The following is a 14,422-nucleotide window of genomic DNA, read 5'->3' as shown; positions in this document are numbered from 1 at the left end:
CTCAAAAACTAAGTACAAACTGTTGGACAGATCTTTTATATATGGTATATAACGGGTGATCCAAGTAGAGGTACTTTTTCAATAGCCTTTTTTTGACAGTTCACGCGTGAGTAATGTCAAGCTGCCATGTTATTTTTATTCAGAATTCTTTGGCATTTCGTGATGGAAAGACTTACGCCTGAACAACGTTTACAATTTTCGCGCTTCGCTCAACTTATGGCCAACATAATTACTTAGGCCTACTGAGCCTAATATTCGCAACACCATCACCCGTTTTGAAACCCATCTTTCTATCCATTATTCGAATATTATCGACCACGTCCAGCACACAGTGAAGAAAATATAGCAGCCGTAGCAGAGACTGTACACGAAGACCGTCGAAAGTTGATTCGGCACCGTTCGCAGTAACTCGAACTGACGTATGGAACGACTTCACGCATTTTATGTCCAGATCTTAAATTGAAAGCCTACAAAGTGCAGCTGCGACAAATGCAAGAATTGAACCCGCTCGACCTTTCCAAGGAACATCGATTCGCTTTATGGGCTCCAAGTTCCAAGAAGATCCGACGTTTTCGAGGCAAATTTTTCCCTGGGATGAGGCCCATTTCTGGCTCGATTTGTATGTAAATAAAGTCTATACGAACAATCTATCAATTCAGCCCTTGGAGCAAAACATCGCATATGTCATTCGCCAGTTACCAGTCGGAATGCTCGAAAGAGTCATCCAAAATTGTACTCAACAGGTGCACCATCTGAGACGTGAATAAAATCAGTAACTAACAAAGCTTTTGCTTTTTGCTTACAAAGCCGATTTGTTTGACAAGCTCACGGAAATTGTATTATATTATTACTACGAATATAAACACTTCAGGTGTTTATGCGAATATATACGAATACAATAGCAGTGAGAATACAATAGATAGTGAGATTCTTATTTTATTCTTTGTCTTAAAGGAGTTTTGCATTTGAAGACGTTCTGTTGCAACTGGAGAGAAAATGATGTTCACTTTTAGAGAATAGCCATGGCGGTTCACTTCTATTGACTGGCGGTGCATTTCTAGGACGCGTTCTTATAAGCTCTTGTTGGGATTGACTACTGCTATCTAAACCTGGTCGCTAAGTTGAAAAACTTTGGTCGAACTGTAAACCGCAATGAAACGGATATGTATTTAGTCACAAGTACAGAACATTTGAGCCAGAGAAGAGAATCATTGAGTACTCTTCTTCTTAATTGGCGTAGACACCGCTTACGCGATTATAGAATCATTGAGTACTCATGACTAGATTAAAACTGAAGGATCTCTGGTGGTTCAACCAGTGCATTGTAGAATAATTGGAGCTAGTCTGCATTTGGGATTGGGTCATAAGTCTTCATATACATTTCTGGTGGATGGTAGCCAAATTTACTGAACAAAATATGCGTTGTTGAATCATCGCTTTCACCTACTCCCTATGTCATTTACAGCTTTTGCTATGTTGAATTACTTGCAAAAGTCTCTACATATTTTAGGCGTTCATTATTTATCTAATTCTCCAGAAAATATTTCATAGCAGTTCTTCCAAAATCAGGAATCTTCGAACTGTTGATCGAGCACAAGACACATATATGTTCTGAGAAACAGTATTGTCAGCAGAGTGATGGCCTTCATTCAGAAAAAGGTATTTTCTTATAATTGAAGAACATGCCGCTGTCAGCATTTGAACGCAGAGCGAACAAAGTGACAGTTACGCACACAATACACTCGAACCAGGCAACGGGCTGTGTTTTCCGAATGCGATATGATGCGATTTGTCAAGCTGGACAATCGAGGTTCGCTGCTGATGACACAATAGAGATGAAATCACCGCCATTTCACATCAATCAGCGAGTTGTTAGTACAGAATACTCAAAATGACTAATCATTGGCGAAATCGCACTAAGTAAATGCAACCGAATCGAGTTAGTGCGGGCACTTTCCGCGTTCGAAAATAACAGTAACCAAGTATTTGGTTGTCACCAACAACGTAGTATCCGGCAAATAGTAGCATTTACCCATCAAGCCTATATACCGCTACTACGATAGTAGGAATCCAGTTATTGCAAAGTGACACAGCCTAATGCCTTCGCGCCAAACACGCACAACTAAACGGGAGAAATAGTTTTGGGCTCTGGTTGAACCGAAAGCAGTAGCACTAACGAGCAGCGGTGCGCCACTCTGCGCTGTGCGCCCTTATTGAGCACGCAGAAAATCCACTCAACTCGGCGCAACTCCACTCCACTTTATGTGCTCTACTTCGCTTTGCGCTCCTTCTTGCGATGCTCAGCTCAGCTCCATTCGGAGCGCCACTGCGCTGCGCATGCCGAACTCCTTACGCTGACTCTTTTTACGCGGTCGGTGTATATGTGTGTCTTGTTCTTGCTGGTGTTTGTTGTGTTTGACAAGTAAGCAGGTATTTAGTGGTTACTCTGTAGCCGCTAAAATTATGCATAGATACACGAGCGTATTACTGCGCGCTGTCAGCTAAGTTATATGTGCGTGTGTGTGTGTGTTTGCATGACTCCGAGGCAATAGTTGCTCTCGTGTGAATACACTGATACCCAAACGGTTTTATTTTTATAACTCTCCTACACTTTGCACCGTTTTCTGTGTGTACATAAATGTATAGTAATTACATGTGTGCCCGTGCTTGTGTGGGTGTGTATGTGTGATTCTGCGTTGGTATATGTATGTAAGTAAGGCAGCGGGTATTGTGTCAGATGTAGGTTGATGTAATTTATAATAAAATTCTGTTTGCCTTCAATCGATAAGCATCACACCTCAACGCTCCAGTGGGTTAATGCAATGAACCTGCGCCACACTGTCCCTACTTCGTCTGCGCCCCACACTCGGCCCCAACACCGCCCCCATCCCCTCTCCTAAGTGAATGAAGTGTGTTGTAATGTCCCGTTTGTCGTCTCGTCGCGCAACCAGAAGCCTAGTGGCTTAGTGCTCAAGTAATGTTACTTTGACGTTGGCTTCACGCTCGCTGGCTCACCGTGTCTTGTGCTCGAACGCCTAAAATTATGCATGCACACGCATTTAATGAAATTCGCCGAACGCCAGTGTGCACATGTGTGTGCAGCGAGTACGTGTGTGCGTGCGTGTGTTTCTTAACATACTAGCACAGTTTGCTACGCCCTGGCTTTTGGGCTTTAATCGTTAGCTTGACATATATCGCTGCTCGCTTTAAGAAGTTTAACGAAATTATTTGCGGAATTTTATGCTTTTTTCTCGTATATTTTCTGTATATTTTTGCTGTTCGCACATGCCGTTACCGTTATCGGGAAATCTATTTTTAGACGCACACCAGTGCATGACTCAAGTTAGGCAAATAGCTTTGCACGCATATTTCGTTGCATGTGTGTGTGCGTGTGTGTTGCTTTTGTTGGAGTAATGCATTTTTCACCATCACTTCTCGTTGACTCGCACTCGCTTTTCTGTACCCAGAAAACTCCCTCCTGCCACTTTGCTGCGCTTTCGCACTCCACTGTAGTTTTCACATCACTTGCTTGGTCATTACACTGTCTTCTCTGTTATACCCAACAAATTTTTCTCGTTCATACATTTTCTTCATTTTTTTCTTACTTTTTCGAGTATTTTTTTTCTAGGCTTTTTCTGCAGATTTACTTGGTTTTCGGTATACAATTTTAGTTAAAAATTGCTTTTAACACTTTTCGGTTTTTTTTTAATTTTTTCCTTATCCGTGTATGTATTTGTGTGTGTATGCGTTTTGTATAATTAATTAATGCTGATATACCTTTTGTATAATTTTTGGTGGGTTGCACAATGCATTCGATTTGTTGCTAGACTGCGATATTTGGAATTTTCCACATTTGAACACAAAATTTACATGAATTTTTAATACTTCCTACACTGCGGTATACACTTTTTCAGCAACTACTACCGATTTATATATACATTTTTCAGCTTGCTGGTGGCCCTCTGCACTGTGCCCGTCTTCTGCACCACTAGTTTTGGTATAATACAAAAAAATGTGCTATCAACCCAATTGTGCGGCACCGTTAGCCCGATTTGACGCCGTTTTCCAACTAACTACCCTTAAGAACTGAACGCCAATTCGATGAACCGCTACTGTTATACCCAAAAGTGCTGAAACGTCGTCGCCGCTATCGGTCGTCGCTAACGTTCGTAGTTGGTGTATCACGAGGCATCGTGAAAAGCCCATTTAGTGAAAGCAAATTTGTATTGAGCAAAACTTTCCACTTCGTGCATGGCGCGCACCCGCGTTTGGAGCGCACTCGTCTGAGTCAAACACATCGATACCAAATCAGTTGGTTGCAATAACAATTCTGGTAGAAAACAACAACATACATAGCTGCACATGTATTGCCGCCCTCAACCCGCTGGCCGACAGTCTGTTTGGAGAAGAGCTAACCGAAATTATGCTCGCACTCAACACAGCGCATACGATTGTGTCGGCCGTCTCCCATGCGCTTCGTTTCATTGGTAGTGGCACTTGTAATCAATGAAATGTGGCGCCATCGTATTGCCGCAGGACATCAGGCGCTTGCGAGCTCTCACACCGAAGCACAACGCAAAGCAAAGCAATGCAAAGAATTGACTCACGCTCTATCTCTCCAGTTTGCTTAGAGCATCAACTCACATTGCGCGCTTTTGTCAGCAGTCTTGGGTGGCGCGCGGGGTTGTGTGACGGTATTTTGTTGTAAATAGTATGGAAATTCCATTAGAAATGAAAGAGCAAAGAAAAGCAAAAGCACAACGAATGCCAAATAGCAAATAGTTGAAATATGAAAGAAATGGCTTGTGTACCTTTCCACTGGAAAACGTAGGTACATTTCATGCTGGCAACAACGTCTATTGGGTAATTCTAAATCTAAGGAACGAATCGGTTCTAAGTTTTATATTTCGTCGGTAAATACTAATTTTAACTCAGAATTTTCTGTATTTTTTAAAACAAATAAGGAAGCGCTCAAATAGGGTGTAACCGAGCAATTTTCAAAAACCAAAGCCTGATGTCCAATATTTGCCATTCTACGAAATTATGAATGTATTATAATCAAAATTGGTATGTTATATACTGATACTATGGGTCGTAGATTCTCTTAATTTTATTAATCAATTTTGCTTCAAGTCTCGTATATTTACATCAAAATCAACAGCAAATGGGGCGGCTTCTAGATAAGATTAGGGTATATAATCATCCTTCCATATATCTACTTCTGCCACTATTAATGAGGTACCTAGCGGTTCGTCTGAATGCTATGTAGGGGTAGAGGTTCCCTGAAGAAAAAACCAACAAGTATGTTAATATGGAAAACGTCGGTCGGGAAATGGTTGCTACCCTTAGCGAGCATAGTGATATACTTGATGGGCAGCCAGCGGCCATTTTCTGGTGTGAAGGGTGCAGTTCACAGTTCACAGTGATCTTAGTGCTACTGCTAAGCTCGCAAGGGTTGAAGTGAGCCCGATAAATAAAATCAGAGACAAAAACCATGTCAAATTTAGCTGCAAATCCAACGGGACGAAAAATAAGTAGGAAAAAATGGACCCTATGCGCAATGGGTGCAATTCACGTCCACGGATCTGAATTTAGCTAACTGGATCGAGGAAAGTATTGTAAAGAAAAGCAGTTTTCCGTGGGAAGGAAAATAGTGGACCGGCTAATAACCGAAGAGAAAGATCGACGCTGGAAAACCAAGATTAAGTTTGATCGGGGCAACCCTACAACGTCAGGGGCGACTGCAACGGCCATGAGAACTAAGCGGCACTTATTCGTGGCTCTCGGTAACCAGAGCAACAGGCACGCCTATCTTAACTTTCGATAGTATGTGCTGGAAATGGTTGCGAAGCTACAAGAGCTGTCGGAGTACGCGGAAAGGGTAAGTATTTACTAAACTTTATACTGATAACTATTCTAGGTAAAGCTAACCGGAGGTAGGAACCAACATACGTTGGCTTTACCTTAGAAGAACGCTCTCGATGCATCGTTGCACAAAATTTCAAAATAATCACTATAGAATATAGCAAGCTGCTTCGTACACTTTTCAGGGTGAGGAAATGACGAGGGTCTAAACCGTATATATACAGATGGACATGGCTAAATCGACTCAAGTCATCACCCTGATCAGTTATATATATATACTTTGTAAACTTGTGGACGCTTCCTTTTGGGTGTTATAAAATTCGTGGCAAGTTCAATACCATATATACTCTTCAGAGTTGGAAGAATGATGCCTACAAAATGCCGTTAATCGAAAACTTGTAAAATATTAAGTTCTAAATTAAAATATAGGACATCGCAGTAATTATTTATGGTGTGAATGGGTGAAATCGGTTCTTAACTCTCTCTCTTCTTATAACAGTTATGTTGACTAACTAAACACGTTGCTCATAGGCGTCGATGCCAAAATTAAACAATGGGCGGATCACCACCCACCTTAGACTAAAATTCATAATCTCAGGCACTATTTTCTCCATCAATTTTAAATTTAATACGTAACATTATGCCGACACTTTTAAACTACAGTGGAAAAATTGTGTACTCGAACTACTACAGGCCTACTTCCCTATACGAGTGTTGACTTTTATAATTCGAGATTAGAGAACTATATTCTCCATTAAGATCTATACAATTTTGCATTCGTTTTAACCAATTGTCGATTGAGATAACTCCAGAACATGCATTCAGAACGCATTAGCTGTCTCTTCAAGTGTTGAAAAGTGCTGACGTCTTATGAACGCGTCGACGACGAACGGGAATCATCAGAAGTCAATTGATACTAAGACAGACTATACCATGGATGACTCATCAAATCGATGTTCTTAGTGCTCAGATATGCAGTCGTTGTGTGACAGCTTGCATTGTTGCGATGAGGAGTGGTCCGTCTTCGACGGTTGGTTTTCCTGATTTCTTGTTCTGCATTTTTCTTGTGATACTATTGCGACAGGTCTAGTTCTTCCAAAAAAAAAAAAAACAGACAACCAATTGCTTGGAAGTGCTTCGTGCGTGAAGAACTTTTGTTGTATCCATCTCATCTTGAAGCATCCATGCTGTCACTACTGTTCACTTCTGGGCACCTATGTGTAAGTCCGATGATGTGATGCTCCGAGCACCGCTATCGTATATTTATACTCTGCTGTTGCTACAAAGTGTTATAGCTTTGTTCACCTAACCGTTATACGTATCACCAAAAGCTAATCGAGATAAATATAACTAATTACGCCAAAGACATTAAATTTTACCTCTGAGATGGTATGAGATGGATTTTTGAGAGCCGGTATGAAAGTTCCATTTCATTCTTTCACTTTCCAGTACACAAATCAAGATGAAATTAATACATATAACGGAATAAAATTTTGCAGCAATGGTTCCCTTAAAGCAGTGGTTCCCAAACTTATTTTGTCTACCGCCCACTTTGAGAATAAATATTTTTTTAGCGCCCCCATTTTTTCACCTATTTAAAAACCACTATTACTTCTGATTAATTATTGTGACCTTTATATGTATATTAACGGAGAATTCTAAACGAAACTTTTACTATAACCAGCAACTTGAAACCTAAGCGCAGTAGGTAACATACAACGGCGCTTAGGTCTCAAGTTAACTCTTACGGGCTCCACCTGCCAATAAGAATGATTATTGAAACACAACTTTATAGTATTAAAACAGAGAATATTTTATTAAAAATAAAACTAAAATAATCGATCCATATATAAAAACTAATGTGAAGGATGAATCTGATGCTGTTTAATAAGTTTGTTAATATCAGGTTCCAATTTACTCAAGAACAGTCGCAAGTCGCCACGTTCGGTAACAAGCAAACGTTTTCTATTTTTAGTAAGCAGTGTTGTCACAGCACTAAATCACGTTCACACAAATATGACGATGGGAATGCTATCAAGAATCGTTGCACGATTGACCACAATACAGGGAACAATTGCGAGATCGGTTTTTGTAGCCAAAATTCTTGGTAACCATTTTTGAACTTGATTCTTTTTCCTCGTTTGTTGTCGATTCTACAAGTTCTTCTTCTAGCTGAGGTGACATTGCTGTGTTGACATTTGAAAACGGATCCAACACCCAGTCTGGTATTTCCAAGTTCAAAATGTCCTGGTATCGTTCGGTGAAGTCAATGTGGAGGTTTTCCAAATGTTGGCAGTAGGCAAACAATTCGTCGTTACTGCATGATACTGATAAATTCGGAAAATTGTGAAACTCACGTCTGCCCAGATTCTTTTTGTGTGGAAGCAGTTTGGCTGCGAAAGCAGCAACGACGTTTTTTGTTTTAATTAAATTTAGTTTATCGCCTTGCAGTTAGAGATTCATATCGTTGAACAATTTACACAGGTCTGTCATGTAAGCTAAGTCATTCTTTGATGTTATGAGCTTGTCTTGGAATTCTGTATCTTTAGTTTCCAAGAACTCTATAACGGAGTCAAACAGGTTGTAGAATCGAGTCAGACAATTGCCTCTTGATAGCCAACGAACTTCAGTATGAAACAACAAACGATTGAAATCCTCGTCATTAGTAACACAAAGCTGATGAAATAATCTATCATTCAAAGAGCTGTTGCGGATTATATTGACTGCTTTTATGACATATTGCAGTGATTGAAATAGTTTTTCACTTAAGTTTCTAGCAACTTAATGTTGTCTATGAATAACGCAATGTACACCAAGGACATCTGGAATTTTATTTTTTAAGTGCGCTATTAAGCCTTCATGGCACCCTATCATAGCCGAAGCGCCATCCGTAGCAATTGAAATAATATTTTTCAAAGGAATCTCTTTCTCATCGCAAAACTTTTCCAATATATTGAATATGGTTTCGCCTTTTGTATCGGTCTCTAAATTTCTAGCAAGTAATAGTTCTTCACATATTTTCTCATCTTTAATAAAGCTCACGTAAGACAACAACAATGCTTCATTAGTTGGTAAAGTGGACTCATCCAGCTGAATTGAAAATTGACTTGACCTCAGGTGATCGTACAATGATTCTTCAATGTTTTCAGCCATTTCATCAATTCGTCTTTGCACAGAACTATTACTCAAAGGAATTTTTCGGATAATATCTGCGGCCGGTTTATGAAGCACGGTAGTTATTATTTCATTTATTGCTGGCAATATTAACTCTTCTCCGATGTTATGTGGTTTGCGTTTTTGAGCAATTAACAAAGAGATATTGTACGAAGCTCTTGCTTAGCAGCCGCCGAAAATAGTTTTGCTACACTTGGCTGAGTATTATGCTTCTTCTCTAGGTCTTGAAAATATGCTACATTCTTGTCTCTCTTATCTGGATGCATTTTATTCAAATGATCTTGCAGTCTTGAAGGCTTCATTGCTTCATTCGAAAATGTTTTTAGACATAGAAGGCACAAAGGCGAGGATTGGTTTGTGGGATTTTCAATGAATCCGAATTTAATGTATTCCGCACAGTATTGCCGTCTCTTCTTTTTTACTTCCGACATTGTTTTGCTTTGAGAAATACGTTTAACTTCGCGAGTAGTGTAAAGGAGGCGTAAGTAATGCTCATCTATTGCGCGCAAAACCACAAATGAATACTTATAAAATAAATATTACATTGTTTATATAGGAATGCTTAAGTACAATTATTATATAGTACTCAAAAAATATGAATTCTTATTTTTCCTAGAAATACATTTGTAAGAAAGGATCTTTCTCCTTTTCGTATTATCTTATTTTTCCCAGAAATACATTTGTAAAAAAAGGATCTTTCTCCTTTTCGTATTATCTTATTTTCCCCAGAAATACATTTGTAAGAAAGGATAAAGATCATTTTTTTATTTTCCACATAAACGATTTAAGGAGTTCAAAAGCTCAAAACTTGCGTTACTACAGCTATTTACCTACCCGAAGTCATTTCGCAAGTGATAAATAAATTATTCAAGAGCTCAAAGCATTCGCTACATCAGCTCGAACTTATCTACCCTACACCTTTGCGCAAATGATTATATTATGATAGCAAATGCCCACATACAGATTTGGCAATGGCAATAGCAATACGTTTGACAGTTAATATTCTATATATTCTATCCTGTCGAGATGCCCCGTTATGAAACGGAGCGACCGATTGACATGATTTTCATTTTTCTATATTCAATAAAATAGGACAGATATATGAACTACGCGGAGAGAAATATAGAACCGAGTTTTTGCAATCTTTTAATTTATATTAGTTGCTGTTCACAAGTTGTTGTTGAGAGTCGAGAGCTCATATAGTCGTTGTCTAAGAGGCCTCCTAGCTAAATAAAATTACAAATAACCCCCCAGGCCTCTACACAACGCCCCCATTTTCTTTCTGGGTCTCTTACTGCCCCCCCTTGACACCTGCAACGCCCACAAGGGGGCGTAATCGCCCACTTTAAATTTAGCCTCGACAGAACAAAAAAAAACATGTATTTCGAGTTACTGTAATCCAAACTTCGACCTTCCCTGTTATTTAGATCTTTAAGGGAGCCTGTTAATTTAGGAGAATTTTCTTAAATAGAGCGTTCAAACAAATGTTTAACATAAATCGAGTCAATGAAAAAGCAAACTATCAAAATTGACTTTTTATGTTTTCAAGTAGAGACTGGCAATTCGAGCAGTTTGCAAACTAATAACCATAAAATGTCTCTTTTCTCAACTTTCTGTATAGCGAAATATCCCGGCAACCACCTTTCTTAGCTAAATATTTTAAATCTAATTCTTATGAAAGCTTCCGCTTAAGACACCCGCTGAGCTTCTTAAACAACTGTTTTAGTTATATTATCTAATGAGTCAATATCCAATCGAATTTTCTTTAAGACTTTTTCAGGGATCAGGGATCATTTCAATAGCTAAACTACATAAAATTTACAACAATAGCAAATAAATCTTATAAAATAGCGCAAAAGGCGGCGAATAACTGATTTGTTTCGCCGAAGAAGCCTAACTGGTCGAAACGATAATTGACATTAAAGATTGGAATAAATATAGGAGAACACTGTACCCTATATTTAAGGCTATTATCAAAATAAGTTGGTATTACGTTCAGTTCCTCGGCTAAAACGTATGGGACTTCACGGGCAAAAATGCTAAAGAAATTAAGCTGGGGATATTCGTTAGATATCTTTCGATTTCGTTTTTATTCGGTGTGAAATATAAAGTTTGGATACATATATTTCCATTAAAAAAATCATAAATAAATAAGCTTAACAAAATTGAGGGAATAAACCTAGATTCTTACACCTAAACTCTTACTTAGCACTTCTAAGAACTAATAAGCTTATGTCTACAATATACACACAGGGAATATCTTACAAAGTAATAAATAATTAGCTAACAATGTTGTTGTTTTCTATGATATTTTTGTAAAACATCGCCTAAAATGGTATATCTATCAACTGTTTATTTACACGTGAATTCCTCGTAATTTTCCTCGCACACGTCACAGGTCACATCGCAGCACCAACGGAACTTACAACGACACTGTGCTCTTCGTCGTACTTGACGCGTATTATAGCCACGCCCACAGCACAATTTATCACAGCTTTCAGTTCCACTCGAGGTACGATTGCAAACACGACCAGTCGTGCCGAGAATGCCTTGTTGCACATTGCGTTCGCAATAATCCGGCGACTTTTGGAGATAGACCAGCTCCATACGCTTCAGTTCACGGCTACTATTCCTCCTAAAAGGCGAATAACAATAAAGTCGCAGGTGATTCATAAAATGGACGGTCACTTACTCCCTTAATACTTGTTTCAGTCCATTTACGTCTTTAACGTGCACATGTTTTGCCCTTTTGTATTTCCGCATAAGCACCTCGCCGATCTGACGAAAAGGTGGCAGACTCTTCCAACACGTCTTCATCTCACACGAACCACTCACGCCATGACACTTGCACTCCGTCTTTAGCAGATTCTTAACTAACTGAAAAAGAAAATTCGAAAAAAGGAGAAAAATTAGAGTTAGCTTCTAGCTTCGAAGTGCTGAAGTACTCACCCTGCGACCAACGCGATTGTTATGCAGATTCATCAGCGTGCGCGCATCGCCTTCGATTTCGCGTGCATCAAGAAATTTGCGTGCGAATTTCATGCCAAAATTGATATCGGCCGAACAGCCGCCCCACTTCCAAGACTGCGAGTCACTGTTGGGTTTGTGGCGCATGTCGCAGCCGCACAAAGATATATTGCCACGCGCGCAGGCTGCCGTCACAGAGTGCGCCGCTCCGGCGCTGGCGATGGCATAAGTGAAGGCCGCTTCGCGAGAACCTGTAAGTAAATAACATGGCAGTTTGAAAATGTCTTCCATACATCTTTTAGTTGCGTTGTATCCAGTTTTTACCGACAAACATGACGTGTCCAAAGACACCTTCCTGCCAAACTTGTGAGCAATTCCAACGATGTCCGCGGAACTGGTGCTGACACTCATGCGATCCCATCTGATGAGCTTCACCCAACGCGATTAAAGCATCTGGCGACTCACTACACAGCTGCCGTTGTTGTGGGGTTAGACCAGGTATGCGGGAACAGAGTATGGCCGACGTAAAACTGGATACTAATCTAACAGAAATTAAAACAGAGAAGCATACATGTTATTTTCCCGTTTAGAAGTTAGTTATGTACATACAAAATTGTTTATATATTACATATTTAAAATAGTCTGTAAGAATTAATGTTCTTAGACTTAACTAAATAAATAAATATTTACGGCACAATTAAATGAGCGTTTATATGTCCTTAAGATAAAAGTGGTTTAACAAAATTTTCTGGTCGTCGCAACTAAAATTTTGACGTTGTTGGAAGCAAAAAGTCTATATGAACATTTTAATAGCATCCAATTTTGTTTGCCTCTCAGAATTGTTGATATCACTTTGATTTAAGAATAATTGAGCCACGAGCCGCAATCTAGTCTCATCATTCTGTTTCTGTCTCACAACTTCCAAAATCTTAAAACAATGAATATATGAACAGATTTAGTAAGCCAACTTCAAATTACTTCTAAGCTTCTTCAGTTCGACCAAAATTGTAATGTCGTGATTTCAAGCTGCCTCTAGGATGGCCGAGACATGACAGGTATATTTTATAATAAATAAAACAACCATTTCTAATAATTTTCCATACTTGATAGGTATAAAACGTTAAAGGTACAAGCCCGAGAATTCGAAGCTTAAGCCTTGGTAGCCATTGAAGAGAACAAGCAGGCTGGAGTATCAGCCCACACTTCATTGGAAATACGAGGTCGCTACCGGGCACAGCGATTATGCATGCTGTATTGCCAGCGGCCACACCTTCATTGCAACGGAAACAGATTGCAGTGGTTGTAGTACTACTGAGAAGCCAGCCCACAGCACACGGGTGTCACAATCCATTACGACTAGCATCAAAAAAGTGCTGTGCGCACAAAGGCAGAGAAAGAGGAAGATGAAGAACGGTTTCGTTCTGCGGAGCAGGTAAGCAGGGGTACCAACTCTGAAAACCAGAGAGGGTACCGGAAGAAACTAAGTAAGAAGATGCTGAAAGCAAATGCGTCATTTAAGACAGCGGTCAGGATTTTTAACCAACACCAGGGCAAGTCCGCCCTGAAAGTAGAAGAAATAGAGTGGCGATAGACGGCAGGGCTCATTTCGACAGACACAACTGGTGTTGTACCTCGGATCCAGCGTTTGCGAATGTGTTGAGGAGCTTATGATTGAAAATAGACAGCGTTTAATAGATAGGGAATCGAAGCCAACCTCGGAAAACAGAAAGTGGAGGAACGCAGCCGAGAAGCTAAAAATCAAGAACACGGGCACAAGTCGACAGAGTTCAAAGCAGCGGCAGCATGTAGTGAAATTTGAAACGACGTTTGATGGTGGCGCTCATCAACTGCACTAATCTGCGGGGTCCGTGGAGCAGTAGAAAATTGTGAAAATTAAGGCTCCTAATGTCTTATTTGCGAGGACAAACTTCGAGCCAAACGCACCAATGTCGTCATTTAATGGAGCAGGAGAGTTTAGCGGAGTTCAAATTCCTAAAATCAATTAAACTCCATTGGATATTGGATATGTTTTTAAATTAATGAATTAATGAAGAACGTTTACAATTCGTTCAACCTTTTAAAGAAAATTGACGTTCTGTAAAGAATATGTTTCGCGCCCTTCGCTCAATTTTTTGTCAACATAATTGGCCTACTGAGCATAATATACGCTACACCATCACCCGTCTTAAGCCCATATTTCTGTTAACTATTCGAATGTTATCGACAACGTCCAGCACACAGTGAAGAAAACAATCAGTCATAGCTGAGAGTGTACATGAAGAACGTGGAGCGCCGTTCGCAGCAACTCGTACTGGCCTAAGGAACGACTTGACGCATTTTGCGTCGAGAGTTTAAATTGAAAGCGTACGAAATACAGTTTGTGCAAGAACCGGTCCTTCGCAAGCTACATCGCTTC

At 39.7% G+C, this 14,422-nt stretch overlaps 1 protein-coding gene across 8 annotated transcripts in view; it reads right to left on the bottom strand.

The window, feature by feature from the left end:
• Nucleotides 1–11,099: 11,099 nt before the first annotated feature.
• The window catches only part of LOC120772225 (protein Wnt-2), a 44,362-nt gene continuing 41,039 nt past the window's right edge, over nucleotides 11,100–14,422 (bottom strand). For 7 of the 8 annotated variants that reach the window (XM_040100710.1, XM_040100711.1, XM_040100713.1 and 4 more), the window contains 4 exons: nucleotides 12,331–12,548; nucleotides 11,989–12,257; nucleotides 11,732–11,916; nucleotides 11,100–11,674 (listed from right to left, as the gene is read on the bottom strand). In XM_040100710.1, the coding sequence (XP_039956644.1) occupies nucleotides 11,392–11,674; nucleotides 11,732–11,916; nucleotides 11,989–12,257; nucleotides 12,331–12,548 (955 nt within the window). In that variant the 3' untranslated portion in view covers nucleotides 11,100–11,391. The remainder of the gene's footprint in view (nucleotides 11,675–11,731; nucleotides 11,917–11,988; nucleotides 12,258–12,330; nucleotides 12,549–14,422) is intronic. The other variant, XM_040100717.1, reaches the window with a different exon arrangement.

This window comes from Bactrocera tryoni, chromosome 3, assembly GCF_016617805.1.
Source record: "Bactrocera tryoni isolate S06 chromosome 3, CSIRO_BtryS06_freeze2, whole genome shotgun sequence".
In the NCBI taxonomy this organism is placed as follows: Eukaryota; Metazoa; Arthropoda; class Insecta; order Diptera; family Tephritidae; genus Bactrocera; species Bactrocera tryoni.
Note: the sequence above shows the minus strand (reverse complement) of the source record. Positions and strands in the feature narration are given on the sequence as shown.